The sequence below is a fragment of the Falco rusticolus genome, chromosome 10 (assembly GCF_015220075.1).
Source record: "Falco rusticolus isolate bFalRus1 chromosome 10, bFalRus1.pri, whole genome shotgun sequence".
Lineage (NCBI taxonomy): Eukaryota > Metazoa > Chordata > Aves > Falconiformes > Falconidae > Falco > Falco rusticolus.
In genome coordinates this window covers 26,453,649-26,473,102 of record NC_051196.1, presented here as the reverse complement: position 1 = coordinate 26,473,102, position 19,454 = coordinate 26,453,649, and the positions used below count along the sequence as shown (strand labels likewise).

The 19,454-nt window shown below is 46.0% G+C and overlaps 1 protein-coding gene across 1 annotated transcript in view; it reads left to right on the top strand.

Moving 5' to 3' along the window:
- GNAS (GNAS complex locus) overlaps positions 1-19,454 on the top strand; it is a 158,361-nt gene that overhangs the window by 48,755 nt on the left and 90,152 nt on the right. The window contains exon 2 of the mRNA XM_037402750.1: positions 15,291-15,363. Within this exon, the coding sequence (XP_037258647.1) occupies positions 15,291-15,363 (73 nt within the window). The remainder of the gene's footprint in view (positions 1-15,290; positions 15,364-19,454) is intronic.

Genomic DNA, 19,454 nt, shown 5'->3' with positions numbered 1-19,454 from the left:
AATTTGTTAACTCCTGCACTAGTTTCCTCACTGAAGCAAAGCAAAACCAGGAAGCTTAAACTCAATTTTTCTTTTAAATTAATATTAATGGCAAACGTTATGAGTGCTTGCTCAGCTCTCTAATAATACACATGTCCATTCATGAGATGGTCCAGACAGAACAGAGGATCAGGAATACAGAATTTAAGACTGAATTCAAAAAAGGCAGCACAGGAACTTCAGGCCCTGAAATATCCTCTAGAAGTTTGGCTTTATTTCATGCTGTCTGCTAGGATTCTTCTTACACCACCACGATATTCATAATAAAGAAATAAATTAAATCCACCCCTTCCTGTATGCCTCACAACACACAGCACTGTACATGCTCAGCACATGTGTAGTTTTGATAAAGAGACATTATCGAGCCTGAAATCATTTTAAACAAAACAAATAATGTGGCTGCCCAGCACTTCCTCTGGAAGTAGTTCCTTGGACAAATCTTCCTTAACTCTCACATGTATGGAGTTAGTATATATAACCCTCAGTAACACCAATTCATAGAAAGAATTTTTCAGAATAAATGTACGGCTGTGTATTTTATATATAGGGTGTGAAGTGCAGCTGTGCAGGAGGGCCCTGCCTTCAGCATGGGGTTGCCGGTGCCAGGAGGGACTCAGCACCTTCCACATGCCCCCCAGCACCGGGCAGGTGGGGGGCGCGGGTGTCCCCGTGCCATCACCCCCGGGCTGCTGGCTGGGGGCAGGGCAGGTTACTGGTCACTCTTGTTTATGGGCTGGCAGAGGAGCTGCAGCTTGAAGGAGGCAGCGTTGGTGGCAGCAGGGTAAAAGCCCTTGGATCCCGGGCCCCTTGCAGCATCCCTGGACCCGTGGCCGTTCAGAGGGCAGGCTGGCTTTCCGTCTGAGCCCTTCTGCTGACACGGCTGTGATCCCCCCAGCAAAGGGGCTCTCCACATGCAGTCTTGGTTCACGCCGGGCTCTCGAGGAGCTCAGTGGCCCGGGGCTGACACCCGGAGAGCGGGCAGCAGCCTCCAAGGCTGGCTGGGCTCCCCGGGTGCAGCGCGCTCCTCGCCTGCGAGGCCGGGGCTCAGCCCTGCCGCTGGCTCTCTGTTTACATAGCGTAGACTAAGCCGTAAAAAGCCGATTGCTTCAGAACTGAATAGGTCACTCTTAGACAAGAGAGCGTGCACAGAGCAATGGAAAAACAAATTCGTTATTGTAACACCAGAGAGCATAAAGCAAACCTGGAGGTGACCTGCAAAAGAACACAGCACCGCGTTTCTGCCCTGTTTGGTGCTTTATGGTGTACAAAGAAAGACTGAAAAGTGTGCAGGCATTTTTTTTTTTTTTTTCTATTTTCAAAATAAAAAGTATCTTTGTCTGGTACTTTGAATGTAGCAAGCATGCTGATTCTAGCTTTCCCTGGTTTTGCTGGAGGGCCTGTGGGAGAAGGACCTAACATAGTACTAGCAGTTTTCTCAGCATTTTCATTTAAGAAAAACAGTGTTAAAATTTTGAACAGAGCCTATTTTTTCATCTAACATTGCTGAGAATGTCTGAGTTAAGGAGGTGTTAAGAAAAGGAAGACAGACTATTTTAAAAAATTGCTTCCTTTTTGAATAATTATTTTATGATGAAGCAAACACGTAGCAGAAGGGCTTAAAGGTCACCAGTGAGATCAGGGCCCCTTGGTTCTCGATACTGTGCAGACATGTCGGAAGTAAACAGCTTACAATCTATATGAGAGAGGCAGATAAAAGACAGTTGGAAAAAGAGGCACAGAAAGGGGAAGTGGCTCATCCAAGGTCACGCACGGATTGGTGGCTGTGCGTGATCGAACCCTCTATGGCAGATCAGGTCTCCTGGATACTGTTCCCCTGTTTGATCCACACACTCATCTCTTCTCCATAGACGTTTTGTGAGCATTCGATCAGGCCTGAGCATCCCCCTGGGCTGGGTCCACAAGAGGGGATAATCCTTCACCTCTGCTGGTTTTGATGTGGCAGAGGCAAAATCCCAGTGCTGGACCAAGGTTTTGACCCAGCCTGGGGCTGGAGCTGGGTCCAGACCCTGACTCTTGCCTGGTTCCTGCAGCCCTGGCTTTGTCTGAGATACAGCAACAAGGGAAACCTTTCACTGCACACCTAAAGACATAGAGATAAATGGTTGTTTTATGTACATTTGTAAAATCTAAGACACACACACAAAAAAACCCCAAACCCCAACCCACCAGAAAGACTTATTTGGAACCCTGGGAAAGGGTCTAAATTCTGCAACCGCCCTAAGGTGTGTGTGGCACTCTAACATCAAGGCACTTAAGAAGTAATGATGCTGTTCGTTTGCCAGACAGAAGGATTCTTCCAGGAAAAATAAGGTACAGAAAGACCCCTATTCTATAATTGTGTCTGTATGTAATTTTAGGATCTAGGCTTAATGTTTTTCCATCTAAAGAAAAAGGTGGGAGAAAATACCCTTTCCAAAAGGGAACACTTTCAGGCCTTTTAGCAGTGCAGGGACACAGGAGCAAAATCACAGTTCTGTTTTCCTTGCAGATCGTCACTAATAATGGCTCCTAGTATTGAAAGTATTGTGGTTTGCTAGCACTGAAATGTAAAGTTATTTTGAGCCTGAAAGCCTGAACGTCATTCTATTTAAAAAAATGGAAAAGAGGAATGTTTACAGCACATTAAAACTTGTGTGACAACTTAGCAAGAACTATTTTAACAATCCTCTTATTCCCCTTCCTGTTATGTGCCATAAAATGAGAATGCAGCGTCAGTAATAAATAATATTAGTGTGGAGGGATAGCTCACTGTGCTGCTGGAGAGCAGGCTGGGTCAGGCTGAGCCTAAGTGGCGCTCAGCCCCAGCTCCCACCCTGCTCCGGTGGGAACCACGGCCGATGCTGGGCTGCTTGGCTGCCTGGTGTGCTGGGGAGCTGCAGCCAGGAGCCTCTCCTCCGCTGCTGACCCCCTTCACACGAGAAGGGCTTGGGAGTTTTGTTGCTTCTTTGCGGGAGCTAACTATAACCTGGTATTTAGAAAACACAGCCTCTACTTCTACTGCCTCCGTGGGTTTTGTGACCCAGGCGTAACAAGGATTACAACAGAATAATTCATTATAAAAAAAGTTTGCAGTTGAGGGTAGGTCTGCAGTGAATGTTGACAAATATTGGAACTAAATCTGAGAGAAGACTTGTTCCATTTTTTTTTTTAAATCGGCATTCCATATGTGTTATGCAGAGAGCTAGGATGTGCAGCTACTTCTGTTACGTAAGAGTTGGTTGGGTTGTTGGTTTTGTTTTTTGTTTTGTTTGGTTTTGGTTTTGGGTTTTTTTTTTTTAATAAAGTGCAGTGCAGAATGCATGAGTAGCGAGAAGGAGTATCAGGGAAAAAAACTTCAAGAAAATCAGAAAAGCTACTAGGTGAAAAGCTCTTACTCAGTGTGTTATTTCCATAATTCCATGAGTTCCTTAAAGTCTCTTTTCATGTTTCTGAGGAAAAGCCTAGAAGTGAAAGGAGGGAGGCAAGGGGTTGTTCTTTTCTTTGGTTTAAAGGAAGGTCTTGGTTAATTCTGTTAGTAGACTTTGGGCTTGTTTTTATTTAAAAACAAAACAAAAATCCCTCTCAAGTTTAGAATTTCTGTATGGAAAAATTCTTCTTCTTTGCCAGAGAGGGAAGTATCTCCTTTTCATTCTGTTTATTTTGGAGTATCTGTACTTAAGTGTTATGTGTTTGTTCTTTATTGAATATATCAGTGGTGCACTAATTTCTTCCTGACAATGCTCATTTAATTCATTCGAATAGGCTCACTCTTTCCCATATGACAGACAAACTTGTAGTTTTTACTTGATAACCCTGCTTTGCCCTCCCCAGATTTGATTGATAACAGCTTGATTTCCTACCTTGTTTACCTTTTAATGCTTTTTAAAGTGATTTTTGTTCTGGCTGCCACCAAGGAAACAGCAGAAAAAAATTCTGCATTGGATTCTTGCTCCAGTTCCAATCTGTTTGCTTTGGTTTTCCTTTTTAGATTATTGTTTGGCTTCATTTTGTTTGTTTCTCCTTTAAATGGGCTTGAGATTACTCAAGGGTTCCTTGTTCAGCAGGTCAAAGGGTAACTTGGAGACTTTGAAACCATCTCCCTTTTTATCACCAAGTTTTGTTCTTCCAAGAGTCCAAAGGATTCTGCAGGATGATAGCTGGTGGAAGATGCCTCCATCTAAGGAAAGCATGAGCAGCAGACCTGAGTCATTGCAAGAGGCCACGGGAGCCTTTTTAGTGTTCAAAGCAGATGAAAAAAACCCACTGATCTAAGTCTAAATCAGAACCTTAATTAATCCTTATCTAGAACTCACTAAAGGACTAAGTTTACTGGGGATTAAATAAGATGATGAAATTGATAGGTTTGATACTCAACTACCAGTAACTTCTATGGCCCAGGACGAAGGCCCACGGTTCTGTATTTCTAAAGCTAAAATTTTTAACAGACTTCAAACCACACAGGTGTCAATACATAAAAATATACAGTGTGCGCTATTAAAAATTGTCCCTTAACTGAAAGAGTCAATCTGTCCCAGAGGTAGTCACTGCTTTTAAAAGAGAGAAGTCTGTTCAAACTGCTCAGCCATGGCACTGTGAATTTGTAGGACAGTCAGTTGAAGCGTTAGGTCATGTAGGCTCCTTAACAAAAATCCACAGCTACTTCTTATTTGTGCATAAGATTTTAATCCTCAAAGGTGCTATGCACAGGGGGAACTTCTTCTGCACCTTCTATTACAAATTCAGTCACTGTTTATTTTTTCCCAGTGCTTTAAAACCCTTGAAAACCTTAGCAAGGAAAAAAAAAAAAAGGCACCTCTAAAATCTTAATTTCTTACAATGATATACAAAGATAAATTTCAAGTGAGTCACAGAGTGGAGAAGAATGCACAGATTTATTTTTTAAAAAAGAAAGCAGGCTGTAGACATTTTCCTGTAATAGTGTATATTCAGCTGTGAGGGAATTATTTCTGGGTACAGAAACAAGTTGGGGAGCTTACAGAACAGCAGAAGAAAACAGCCTTACAAATGGTGTATCTTAAACAATGCATACCTTTGCTTCATTGGCTACATCTGGCAGTATTCTACATAGGTGGCACTTTTTATCACCTGTCTAAAAGAATCGCAGGAATCACATACCTGCATTTTGGAGGACCGAAAGGAGACGATCAGAGTATTCGATCAAGTTACATGTTTCTTGGAATAATTTCACTCTTCCATGTCCTTCTAACAATTGGTGTTCAGACGTACAGTTTCTCAGTAAAAAAAAAAAAAAAAGATTAAACTACCTTCCCCGTGAGAGTTCACCTTGACATGGTTAGCAGCTCTGACCCAGGCTCTTAGGGGTGGAACAGTGTCACAGGTGTGAGGACTAGGGAGAGGAGGTAACAGAGATGCATGGCTGTAACCGCATTCTCAGGTTGGTGGTGAAGTGACCCGTGGTTTGTTGTTCACTGATCCACTCCTTGACAGCGTACAATGAGAGTATTTTCCTGTTTCGTCTTATTTTTTTCTATACACACGCCTAGCCCTCTCGTGGGTCATCCTGCTATAGAGAGGAATGTTACAAAGTTTACAGTCCGGGTTTTCAAGTGGAAAGAGTCTAAAGTAAATCAGAGGCAAAGGTGTTGCTGTAAGAACCATTTGTTTAGTGTGTTCCCCAGATTAATTGAGCTCCGTATCCTTCCATGGAAAAGACTTGCTGAAAACAGGCTATTTCCTATAAACAGAAACAAAGGAAATTGTACAGTTAGATCACCACTATCGCTTTTACTTTTTGAGCTATAAATTTTGCCTTCTCTGCTGTGTCTCCTCAGCCATGGTAGAAGCTGAAATGCAGGCTATTCCAGGGGCAAGGAAGGCTGACAGCCTCCTCAAAAGCTGCAGTGCCATTTCAATCTGGTTGCTAAGGGATGCTCAAGCGTGATGTCATCTGTATCTTCCCTTCCAAATAAGCACATTGGTTTGGTCACAACTCCACCCCCACAGTTCACAGCCAAAAAGTTGATGAGGTCATGTTCGCTGTGGACAGCGTGAGCCCGTAAGGAACTGTACAACTGTCCCATCTGAAAATTAATGAACTGTTTATTTTTCCTGGAGGCTGGGGCATCCAAAGTGCTCGGTACCTTCAACTTACTAACAAACATGAATTGTTTGCAATAGGAAATAAGGGTGTTTGTCACCTGGAGGGTTTGGAAGGCATCTGTGGTGTAAGATGGACATCCTGATCTGGGTCTCATAATCACCTGTAAAAACAAAGAGTAGCTCAAACGAATTCAGAGCCTAACTGATGGATCGAGAGTGAAACTGATGCAACAACGGAATTGTAAGCAGAAAGGTTTATCCGCTCAGAAATAGAAAAGAATGGAATGACAGGGAGTATGTGTCTCAGAAGCATTTTTTCAACAGGCTGAAAATCTACTCTGTTCAGAAAATTTTAACTCCAAAACCAGCTCTTGCAGCTAAACTGTCCAGCCAACATTTGTGAATTTTACAACAGTATTTCCTTGTCTCTAACCCACAGAAGTGTGAGTATCCTCATGTACAGTAAGGGAGACTACCCTAAAGGAAATACGTTAAAATATATGCAATAGTCTGACAAATATAAAGCAAATATATTAAAATAGGAAAAAGACAGTATTTTTCTTGACATCCTTTTGAGAGCTTATACCGACAGGTATTGTATGTAAATCTTCAAAGGACAGAAGTTTATGTGTGTAGGGTAGGGGAAGCTTTAAGGGACATGTACTTTTCAACAAGTTCTTTCTTACTTGTATGGTTATTGATGGTCTACTTCTACTTTATATCTAAACCTTTTTAACCATTTGTAAGTCAAGCTAATATAGCTGTCCTAGCTGGGAAGAGTAAAGTCCGCATAAATTATGCACTTCAGTGGGCCTACTCAACTGAATAGAGAACATGTTTATTTACAGGATCAGGCTATTATTACAAATCTTGCCTCAGTCTCAGGCACCAAACAATAGGTTTTGGGGCAAAAGCTGTGGAGGGAAGATGGAGAAAAGAATTGCAATGAAATTCCTCTTTCAAAAAAAATTAAGGAAATTAAGACATCTGATGACTTTCATCAGCATGTAATAGGAGTTAGGCCAGTGGGACTAAAAAGCCATTAACTAGTTATCAAGTGGAGTGAAATGGATTTTAGATACATGAAACTTAACTATTACACCCCCCCCCCCCAAATATTCCATTGAAATATTCTTCACTTTGAATTATCCTGCTGCCTCTCCCCTTCTGAGATCTTTTCTGGCTTGAGAAGTGAAACAGCAGAAGGATGTTTCACACTGCCAGTCCGCTGTTCTTTTTGAGAAATCCATAAGCTAAGGTGCGTGTTGGTGTCTCAGTCTTTGCATTTACTTTAAACTGGAAAAAAATGCAACAGAATCTGAAGCTGTTGGCTGTTATATTCAGTCACAGAAGGAATATCAATTAATTTGAATTTAATGTGTACGTGTTCAATGCTTACAATCTTCTATGTGCAAGCTCTTACCTCCCAGTAGTTTAAATAATGCAGGATTGAGTCAATAGATGTGAGTCTTCTAATGTCTTTTCCAGCCACTTCCACATTCATGTTACCTTGCATTTTTGGAAAATATTTCTGCTTAACATGCAGCAGTGTACTTTAACACCCTCTTTTGAGTATTTTCAAGCCTCAAACAGACTTTTATCGCAGAGGTGCAATACCCATACACATAGTTATTTCACCATTGCATTTATTTGTTCCTAAGACTTCAGGTTCTTCAGAAGAGCCCTTTCAATTGTACGGTAAGTCAGGGGTCAGGTTGTGTCTGTGCTTCCCTCCTGATGGCAGGAGTCTTGTGAAACGGGAGTTCGTGGATTTTTACAAGATGAAAGCTAATGCAACTGGTCCCAATAAGAAACACCATTTACTCTCAAAGACACAGCAGCAGCATTATGTTATTTAAACAAATAAAAAAGAATGAGAACAGCTAATGTGTTCGTATGCTCGCTATTCAAATGGTGCTTTCCTCATCAGGACAGCACTGGAAAAAAATCACGGCAATTCAGTGGGTTTGTACAGTTGGTGTGTTATGTTGTGTCCTGGCCCATTTCAGAAAGAGAAAAAAAGTCCATAATTGATGATAGGTTTAACAATTTGGGAGTTTGCTTTTCGTTTTCTGTAGCTTTTGACACTTTCACACTTTAATCGCACTTGTCATACTAGTAGCTAATTCTTAATTCTGCCCTCAGTAATGGAGTTTTGGGAACAAGCTGAGCGTGTTTTCTCTTTCCAGCTGCCTCGTGCTTTGTTCAGCCTAAAGCAACAGAGGCACAGGGCATATACCCCAGGAGGGCAGTAATCCCTGTGCCCCAGCCGGTGGCTGATGGCTGTTATTAACCTTGCAGAGCCCATCCCGGTTTGCGTTCGGGGCAGGGATTGGTGTGCGCTGCTGGACAACAGCATTTATGCAGCAAGGACTCCCTTGTTGGTGGATGCTTTGGCATATTTACCGCTCCCCTTTGCCCATGCTAACGCCGCTCACTGTTCACCAACATTTTAGCCTTTGGTATATCTCCAGCAATAATTTTTATCTCGTTTGTGTATTACTTTGTGTTTGGAGCCTGAGGTAGGCTCCCTTCTGCCTCCCTGGGATCCAGAGAGAAGCAAAGCCAGGAGGCCGTGGCAGATTTTCCCTGCTGTGAGAGGTGGCAGATACTGGCATTTCTGCATTCTCTTCATGCCTGTGACCATAAAAAAGCTATGAGATTTTATAATTTTCAGTCTGAATTCTGCTTTATTGAGTCCTTTATGCCTTGTAAACACCACAGTTAAAAATATATTTGGGTAATGTATATTACAATATAAATCATTGGAAACAATACAAATAAATAAAAGACCTGTAAAAGATAAAAGGAATTATTACGATCTTTGCTTCAGATGAATCTGGCTATTGCTGAGCAAAGTCTCTCTAATACTTTTAAAAACTGCCTTGGCCTAAAACAGCACCTGGAGAAGTCCGTAAGGGTCTCTCCTCTGACTCCAGATCTCCTAGGCTCTGTGCACGCTGAAGTCGTGGCATTGAAAAATAGACTGAAAGTGCCAGTAACTCCTCAAAGACCAAGGTTTAGTAGTGGTGCCTCCCATTTCTAATGGGGTCCACCCCTCTTCCAGCGTGGGCAGCTTGAACAGATATATCTGGTCACACAAACTGTGACCTTCTCGTTGTTTGCTCTATTCACGTATTTTCTATAGGTGGTCCTAAACATAGTAACGGGATGACGTAAGAAGGTGTGCTTGGGATAGTGTTGTAGATAATTCAGTTTTGCAAATGAGGATAAATAATTTATGTATAGTAAAGGACATTTCACTAGGGGATAGAGAAGCAGCTGTGTATTTTAGGGGACCATGTTTGGCAAAGAGCAAAGCACCAACCTCCGTTTTCCAGCCGTAGCTGATAAGCTTGTGGAATTTATATAATGAGCTTTCAAAAAAATATTTGGGAAAACAAAATGGAGCTAGGCAGCTGGTAAAACCATACGTAGAACCAACTGCACATACCAGGCAGGCTTTGCCTGGGCCCCCCCTAAGGTGGCAGCGGGGCTCCCTGCGTGCGGTCCCACCGCAGCCCCCCGGCCCCCGTAGCCCCCCGCGCAGCACCCAGAACACCCGCACTTCTGCTCAGAAATAGCAGGAAAATTAATTCCTGCTCATCAGCGTCTGCGGGATCGTTGGTCACTGGGCGGACAGTCAGCGATCATCAGTTGGGAAAACGTGTACGTATAGACACAGGTATTTAGTAATTATTTTCCAGCTGTAGCATAAAGTGCCCCGGCACACGACTCGGTTAAAATTTATTCAGGATTCTATTAACCCCCCGCCTGCGGGTATTTTCTCGGCCGCTTTCACCCCGACACAAGCCCTCCCTACACAGCGCTCGCCCCCCAGGGCGGCTGCGGGCCCCCCGCGGCCGGTGAGCCCCGCTGCCCCCGGGCTGACTGCGCGGCTTGGCAGGGTCCGGCTCGGCTCGGCTCGGCTCGGCTCGGCACGGCACGGCACGGCCCGGGCGGGCGGCAGCGGCGGGGCCGGTTCGAAGAGGGCGCCGGCGGCGGCGCGGGGTGACGCGGGCCGTCATGTGAGCGGCCCCGCTCCCAGCGTTCAGTGTGGGCCCGCTTGCCCCACCCCGCCGCTCTGCCGCCTCGGTGCAGCTCAATAGGGGGAAGGAAAAAAAAAAAAAAGAAAAAAAAAAAAAAAAGAAATGCGGGAGAGAGCAGGAAAAATAAGACGGGGAAAAATCCTCCCGTGAGGGACAGGTTTTGCTTGGGGAGGAGAGACCAAACGGACTTGTTTGTTTGTTTTTTTCTCCCCCCCCCCCCTCCCCGGAGAAGCCGAGAGGATTCAGCCGCCTGGAAACCTAATGTGAAAAAGCAGCAGCAAGGAGAGGAGGGGGAAAAAAAAAAAAAAAGAAAAGAAAAAAAAAAGGGGGGGGGCGGCTTGGATTGAACCCCCCGCCCCGGTGAGGGAGGAAGGAGCCGCGGCGGCCGGAGGGCGAGGAGCTGCGGCGCCCGGCGAGGGACGGGGACCCGACCTCCGCCGAGAGCCGGGGCTGCCGTCACCCCGCCGCGCTGCTGCCCGCCGGCGCGGGGAGAGGCGAGGAAGAGACGTTTCCCGATCCTCCCCGCCGAGGATTTGGGGAGGTTTCCGCGCCTGGAGCCCGTGCCTTTGGATCTAACGAGGATTTTTTTTTTTTTTTTTTTTGGGGGGGGGGTGGCACTGAAGCTGGATTTGCTCCTGTGCGTGCGGCGCGGGGGGGGGCATTTCTGTTCCCTCTAGAGGAGCCGGCGGCCCGGCCGGGGGCGCGGAGATCCCCGCGGATCGCTCCGCATCCGCCACCCCCCCGGGAAAGGTGCGCTGAGGGGATCGGCGCGGGGCTGAGCGGGGGGGCGGGGGAGGAGAAGCAGCTGCAGCTGCCGGGGAGGAGGCCCGGCGGAGCAGCAGCAAAGTCATCGCTATCGGCCCCCCCTTGGCTGGCTCCGCGCTCGGCTCTCTCCATGTCTCTGGCTCTGGGCAGCGGCCGCCACAGCAGCGAGTAGGGGGGGAGGAGGAGGAGGAGGAGGAAGAAGAAGGGAGCCCGGGAGAGTGCCTCCCTCCCTGCCTCCCTCCCTCCCTCCCTCCCTCCCCCCGGCAGCCCCGGCCGCCTCCCGTCCCCTCGCCCCGCGTCCCCTGCCTCCCCCTCCCCAAGATGGGCTGTTTAGGGAACAGCAAGACGGAGGATCAGCGCAACGAGGAGAAGGCGCAGCGGGAGGCCAACAAGAAGATCGAGAAGCAGCTGCAGAAGGACAAGCAGGTCTATAGGGCCACGCACCGGCTCCTCCTGCTGGGTAAGGGGGCCGCGGGCAGCGCGGCGCCGGGGCAGCGGGCCGGGGGCCGGCGGCCGTCCCCTCCCCGCCGGGGGGAGGGCGGCGGGGCCGCGCACCGGCCCCCTGCCCGGGCACGGGGAGGCCCGAGGGAGAGGTGGGGCCCGGGGGGAGCGGAGCCGCAGGGCCCACGCGTTCCGCGGGGCCGGGGAGCGGCGGGGAGGGGGGGGGGCGGCCGGCGAGCCCGCTCCAGCCGGGGCGGCGGGGACCCGCTGGCGCCCGGGGCGGCGGGCCCGGGGGCGCTGAGGGGAGCGGTGCGGTGCGGAGCAGCCTGCCGGGCTCCTCGGCCTGCCGCCGGCGGCGGCGAGCTCTCGGGCACCACCCGGGGCGCCGCGGGGGGGGGGGGGGGGGGCCGGGGGCAGGCCCCGCAGGTACGGAGCTGCGGCTCGGGGCCGCTCTCCGCCCGCGGAGGGCAGCGCCCCGCCGCCGGGGCAGAGCGGGGAGGCAGGCCGGGGCGGGGAGCGGGCCTCGGGGCCGGGCGTGAGGAGGTGGCCGGGGATGCCGGGCCGGGCGCCGGCCAGGGGCGCGGGAGCGTCGGGCCCGAGGGGGAACCTGGGAGCTGAGCAGGGCAGGGCGCTGACAGGGGCGGCGGGCCTGCCCCGCGCGTGCGGGGCGGCGGCGGGGGGAGGCCGGTCACCGCGGCCTGGCGGGAGTCGGGCGGGGGCGGCGGCGGGGGCTCGGCCGGCCCGAGGCGGTCCCCGCGGCGGGGGCTGAGGCAGGGTTGCCGAGGGACGTGCGGGCAGAGCGGGGAGAGGAGGAAGAGGAAGGGAGGAAGTCGGGGAATCGCTCGGGGGAAGCGGAGGGAGGATGTCGGTCCCGGAGGGAAGCGCGGCGGCCGGCGCTGGGAACGAGGGAGCTCCGTGCCTGCGGCGGGGGGAGCGCGGCGGGCACGGCCTCGTCCCCCGGCGGGTTGGGCAGACGGGCCGCCGCCCCGGGGCCAGGGTGCCGCGCCTGCGGCGGGACGGCAGCCCTGCGCTGGGCTTCAGGTAGCGTTCCGGCGGCTGCTTCAGGTGACCTGCGTCTGCCGCCTTTTCTCAGGAGGTACATTTAGAAACATCGGTTACGGCTTCGAGGAAGGGGAAGGGTCCGAAAATCGTGGTCGGAAAGAACGAGAGAACATTGGTGGGACTCGTTATTTGGAAGTATTTTGAAGTAGCGCTGTGCAGCCAGCTGCCGGCGGGAGCTGTGGGGTGTCGGTGGCGGCGCGGCGCTGCGCAGGGGCTGCGGCGCGGGCGGAGGGTAGGCCAGGCCTCGGCGGCCGCTCGGCTCAGGCGGGGGGGGGCCGGGGCCGGGGGGTGCTGAAGCTTGTGCGTTTGGAAGCGTGCTCTTACCCGTAAAACCTTTCAAATAGTAATTTGAAGAAAGACGCTTAGCGTAAATGGAGAGTGGCAGGGACTACAGCAGCACCTGCAGCACTGAGGAGCCTGCCAGGGCTCCGACAGGAATCTTTGTAACAGGATAATTTGGGCTTCAGCTCGTGGGGTATGTCTTGGGAGTTGCAGTTTTCAGGCTGAACGTTATATAGATACGTAGAAACCATTTGTCATGTCAGCAGGTGGGTTACTTTTGTAAGAGACAGAATTTCAGAAAACGGAAGTGTGATGGACTTGCCTGGGGTTTCTTTCTGGTTTCTTTCGTTTTGGTGGCTGAAAAATAGCCTAGATACTTGTAAACAAAAAATTGCCAGTGTTTAGCGATGGTTGTAAGGTCATCTGTGTGTGTGTGTGTTTTAAAGCGATAGTTCAGCTGTTGCAGTTTTTAACGGTAACTGTCATGAATTGCGGGCAGTCTGTAACACAAACTCACTGGTAAAAAATAAAAAACTTCACATCCCTAATATTATGTTACGTTTACTTTATAAGATACATGAAATAAAACCCCAAGTACTGTGAAAGTATTCACAATATTTTCACATCGTATTCAAATAACAGCAAAGAAGAGCAGATAAACATTCTCATGGGTTTATACCGCTCTTTGTAGGCCCCGTGGCTGTACACATACTTGCCCCTTCTGCCACACTGAAATTAATGGAACTCTCCTTGATGGTGCCATTAAACGTATGCATAATTGTTAGTAAGAATAGGGCCTTAATGAGTACTAATTCATTTTGGTTCACTGGTGGTGTATCTGATCCAGAGAACCCAGGTATGTCCATACCAAACTATATGTGTTTATAGCAAACACAACTGTCTGTTCCCATGCTTGGCCTAGGTGAAGCGAAGATTTTTGGCTCCCAATGCTTAGAAACATAAGTTGTGATTTGTAGTTAGAGCTGAAATTTTGTTATTCATTATTCTGAATGGAAATATGACTACAGTGTGTACTGCTATTCTTGAATAATTCTGAGTTGTGAAGAGGACCCAGTGTCTATCTTAACTGGAGATTTGTGCTTGGTTAGTTTTGCCACCTGTCTTTATTGCATCGTGCAGTATGCCAGAGCAGACAAGAGTGTGTATGTTATAAAATAGTAGTTTAGGGGAGAAATGGTGCTTGCATAAAGAGTTGTAGATGAAACTGCTCTCTAAATGCTTACAAGACATCAGTGAGCAGGGAGAGGAAAGCGGAGTAAGACTCTGGTATTAAGGTGACAAAACATGCAAGCAGGTTTTACAAAGAGAAGAGCAGGACTGTTAGAAATACATGAGGGAGAAGGAAAGGAAGGCGGAAAGCAGACGGGAATGCATTTGTCGGAAAATGAACTTTGAAATATAACTGCTAAAATACAGTTTTGAACATGAGGCTCAAAATGGAGGCTTGTGCTGTCAGTGTGTGCTAGCAGAGGCCTGAGTTCCTATAAATACAAACTGTACCTCTGTGCCCATTCTGCCACAGATAGGCGTTTTCTGTCATTGAGGCATAGGCTAATGAAAGGAATAAATGAGTAGCCAGGAGGTGTGAAGGGGAATCTTTCTAAATTTTGCCAGGTTATGATACTACTCTTGCAAAAATGTTTGCTTTATATAGAAAGCTACCGATCTGGCAGCGAGGAGCAGCTCGATTGAACGCTGCTGTTCAAGTCTTTTTAGTGTGCATGGAGAAATGGGTACTATAGGCAGATGGGTTGCCCTGTGCACTGGCATCTGTGCAGCACAGCAGAAATAACATACATCTACTTACGGAAACTGGAGTAAAGTGGAGTGGGTTTTTAGTACTGCAGGTATATCGGAGGAAGAGGAATCAGAAGAGAGCTGTGGGGGGCTGTTTGGAGCATGCAGCCACAAACGGTGGTCTTTGCGTCTCGCTGAATATATGATTGATTTGGAACATGTAGAGAGGGTGGGAGGTTGCTTACAAGACACAAATTAGAGAAGGAGGTTTCTGTAGCTTTGTAGGTGGAGGCTTAAAGGGATGCCTTCCTTTTTCAGATGTGAGTATCCACATATTTTATTTCTTGTGATTTAAGTTACAGTCTTTTGACTGGGTGATGATGACTGCGGCCAAACTTAAAAATATTTTAAAGATCTAACAGAAATGCTTCAGTTTAGTATGGACTTCATTCAGTCTCTTTCCATCAGATAGTAGTGACAAGGCAAGCAGATTTTGACGTTCCCTGTCTTGTTCTCTGTAAAATGTTGAAGTTGTCCTTTTTCCTTCTGAACCCTGCAATCTGCTTTTAACGTTGACGCTGGAAAAATGGACAGTGAAACCGTTCAAGATTCAGATCTGACACATGACTTGAGCTGGGCATTTATTTTTAGCAACAAGTGAAGTTTCCAGTGGCAATTATTTCTTTTTCTTTCACTTTTCACTCTTGCACCAAGAATACTAACTTTCTCGATTTTACCCTGGAAAAAAAAAATCTAGTGTATCCTTTAATCACTCATGCTTCCTTCTGAAATTAATTTACTTTCATTTTCTAGGTGCTGGTGAATCCGGTAAAAGCACAATAGTCAAACAGATGAGGATCTTGCACGTGAATGGATTTAATGCTGAGTAAGTGCATTTGCTTTTTCACTTTACAACCTACCTTATGTCTCTGTGCACACGGTAGTCATTGCTCTTGTTTTGTATCTTGGTGTATTTTCTTCTTGCTACTGTTTCATGGTCTCTAGAATTTGGATGTATATTTTTAGATGAGATTAACAGACATTAACTTGAACTCATGCACCAATAATAAGAGAAAGCTAACGGTATAAAACTATGTGTGTCAAGGTATAGCTGATTTGATTACGACTTAAGTTCTGTGGGTTTGTTGTGTTCTGTTTTTTTTTTAAACTGCAGTGTCTTTCACAACATGGCTGACACTGATTTACCTCTGCTATAGTACATTGATTCATACTGCTGTAAACATACCTCCTGTTCATGTACAAAATGAATGCAGTTTTCTTTATTTAGAGCAAGTAAGGCTTTTGTTTCTGTCTCCTCACAAAATGAGACTGTACTATGAATTTTGGGGATAATGGGTCAGATTTTCTTCTCTCTTCTGTTGTGTTTCCTTGTCCAGATGTTTGTGTTAAATTATGTTTCTAAAAGCTTTTCTTGTTTACACTTAAAATCTGTTCAGTTATTTGATAGTTGTGAGGAGGGGAGTGGCATTAGGATAGGGAAAATGGAAATCTTTGTGGGTTTTTTTTTTTTTTGGTCTGAGAAAAATTTGTGTTTGCTAACTTTTCATCTAACCTTGCTGAGGAGTAGGGAGAGATTCTTCTGCATGTTAGTTTATGCTTGCAAACATTTTGGGTATACCAAAAAATACTAAATTAATTCCAGTTGAATTAAGGTGTTGGAATTTCAGAGCTTATTTTCTGTGTTTCATTTTTTTAGATTATATTACTGGTTTTGTCTGTCTTGTTGTCAAACATAATACGGTATCCTCTAGCTTCTAGTAGTATCATCTATTTTGTGAATCCTGCCTTTTTAGGAAGATTAAGCTTTCACTAGTCTTTCAGTAGTTAATTCTTCAGTAAGAATGTCTGAGCTAAAAGTTTAGCCAAGGAGCCTGGACAATACTTCTTCCTAATCCCCAAATGCTAGTTCAGGATAAGGTACACAGTCTTTTGGAAGAAAGTTCAGACTGATTCATAATAAATTACATTCTATGCTACATGTTCTTAGTTCCTCTTTATAAGGAATATTTTCTTGATCCAAGGCAACTCTTTTTCATAAGTGCCCAGTCCCCTGCATCCTGTTACTGCTGAGTTGTCTCTTATTTTGGCTGCTCTTGTTACTAAAGACCTAGTAAAAGGCTTCTGTGACTTAAAAAGATTTGCATGAGTAGACTTTGAGGTAGCAGCTCTCAATATTAGGTGTTAAGTAAAAAGTTCATTAATGAAAGTAGAAGTCAGGCATCCCTGGCACCTTTAAAAGTATTGATCCATTTAACCAGCACTGTTCTTCTAAGTTTTCTAAGCATACAGATGTTTTTTAAGAGATGCTGCTGCTGCTGTATAATAAGTGGTGTATTACATGGGTAGATAACCTTCTCAGCTCTGCAAGCTGCCTACCCAAATTTGTGCGAGGAGTCCAGAGACCTATTATGCAAAGTCTGCAGAGCTGGGGAGGGACTAGGGCATGCTCTGGGATTTGCAACAGTATTGTGTTCCTTGAGTATCTCACTTCTGTGTTGCAGGCTGGGGCTGAGCTGAGTGTGCACCTGGATTCCAGGGCAACATGGCAAATTTGGCCTCAGGAGCTTCTGTGGGCTTCTGTCTTCTTGTAGCAAAGGATTTGGATTACCTAGCAGCCCTATGCCAGCGCAGCCCTGCTGCCGCTCACATAGCATACCCCAGTGTGGGAGCCACATGTGAATTGGGGGGGAGCTGCATGTAGCTCAGGAGCCATCGGTTGTCCACCTTATGGCATGTTGTCTTGCAGTCAGGCCTTTGTGCTTGTCCTTTTGTGGGTAGAATGTATTGGAACATTCAGATGCATAAAAATCAAATTAAAAAGTGGTGTATATAAAATGTACAAGAAGTAAGTTATAATGAATCTGGTTTTAGGTTTTTGTTGCCAAAAGTGATCAGTAGATCGTAACATACACTTTACAGGGGAGAGAAGGCTATTTATCAGTGTTCTGAAATTCTTGCAAGTTACACATTAGTCCTTAAGTAACTTGTATTTTCAAAGTAACTGCTCCCTATGTTTTCCTGCTTTCCCTGCTATCGTTTTTGCCTGATTCATTCCCTTTCTGCCCTACTTACCTTGTGGAAAAATGATGTGGAAATCAGCTAATGGGAGGGGGAAGCACAGAGGTTTTTTTGGAAGGGGAGGAAAAGCAAAGCATTGCTTCTCTTAATGTTATCAATCGTTCTAGAACATAAATAATGCAAACACCACCACAGTTGATGTGATAAATAACAGCAGAGAAAATGGTAGCATGCTGGAGATGAAGAGACTTTTTTTAATGTTAGTGTCCATGTACATGACTGTAGTTTTGAATTATTTCTGCTGGTGGGACTTAGTCATGTGGCTTGAAGGAAATCCAGTTTAAAGTCCTGTCAAAAACTTGTTTGCCCTTGTTTTAGTTGCCTTGTGATAATTGATGTTTGAAGCAGAAAGAGGATACCTGTTATGAAAGATGTCTAATGTGCTGTGAACAAGGGAAACAAAAGTTTTTATTTAGTGTAACTCAAATGCTCTAAGTTCTTAATTTCTGCTGACGAAGCAGGATATCCAGTGCTAAATACACTAGCTTCCTTAATGAGTGTGAGGATATTTTAGTTTTTTTGGTTTTAGGATTCTGCCCCTAAATAGATGAAGGAGCAGTCGTCACGTGCATTTAGGTGAACTGTTGTAGCATTTAAGAAGGTGAAATCTATGTAGTTCTACAAAACTGGAAGAATTTCCTCTGGGACTCCAATCCTTGATCGCCTTAGCTAATTAATTATTTGAGGAACTGTATGGAATCAAGTGTTCCAGGTAATTAATGTGCTTAATAGTTAACAGTGCTAAGGTGAATTTGAAGGTGGTTAAAGTACTAGCTAAGTTAACTACAGTACAGACTGTTTAAAAGTTTTCAATGTTCCTTTTATAATCTTTAGTTCACTAGAGACAGAAACATTTTTGTTGCTCTTGTGAAGGTTGCAGGGGGGAAGTGACAGCGCTGTGGCATTGGTAAGCAAAGTAGTATACTGGAGAAGCAAGGCATGGTCTACAGCACAGGCTTTTCTGGATGGAGATTTTCGGAAGGGCTTAGCCCACTTCCAGCTTTTGCAGCATGCCTTCAGTTGGCTGTGCTATCAACTGATGTCTTCCTAGAGCAATTACATAAAAAATGCAGTGTGGCTTCCCCACGGTATTCTTCCAGTGTTCCCTGTCTTTAACATGGAAGAGCTACCTTTTAAGCATAACAAAGACACTATATTACCCAAATTCTCTACTTCTTGCATTACTGCCAACAACAAGAGCCCCTTGTGATGTAGAAAGGGTTTAAATTTGGCTTGCAATAGCAGGAAGCCTGTGACTTCCCTTCCTTTCCTTCCCTCGCTCCACAACATTTCAACTGTCTTTTCAGGAGGCTATTTTGGAGAAGCAGGTTTCTTCTGTTGCATGCTGCATTTTGTGAGCGTCCACTGGTAAGGTGGAGCTAAACCCACTTCTTTTTGACTGTGCAGAAGTTCAGATGCCAATCTTGATGAAACAGAAAGGACTAAAAATGGGAAAAGGAAGACAGGAGTAATGAATATAGTTGGAAGAATTAATGTAAATGCATAGTTCAGGTTCAAGAGGAAAAAAACCGCCAACCCTCTTTTCTGTGTTACCTTAACGCTGGCGTTCATTGCTTCTACGATGATGGCCTTTCACTGACTTTTTTTTTTTTTTAAGTCATCTTTCTCCTCTATGATCACTGTGGGTTTGGCTGACAGACTCTAAGGAGAGGGTCATTGTTTTGCACGATTTTAGAAAGTGGGAAATTGGCAAGGGCGATAGACAATTTTGAAGTGTCATGGGAAAAACCGGGACAAGCAGAAATATTTAGCTAGAAATAAATTGTTGAAATGTGACTTACAAAATCCACTACAAAGATTGACAAATAAGGGGAATGTGCCTTTGTGATTAGTATGTTTAGATAATATTTATGATTC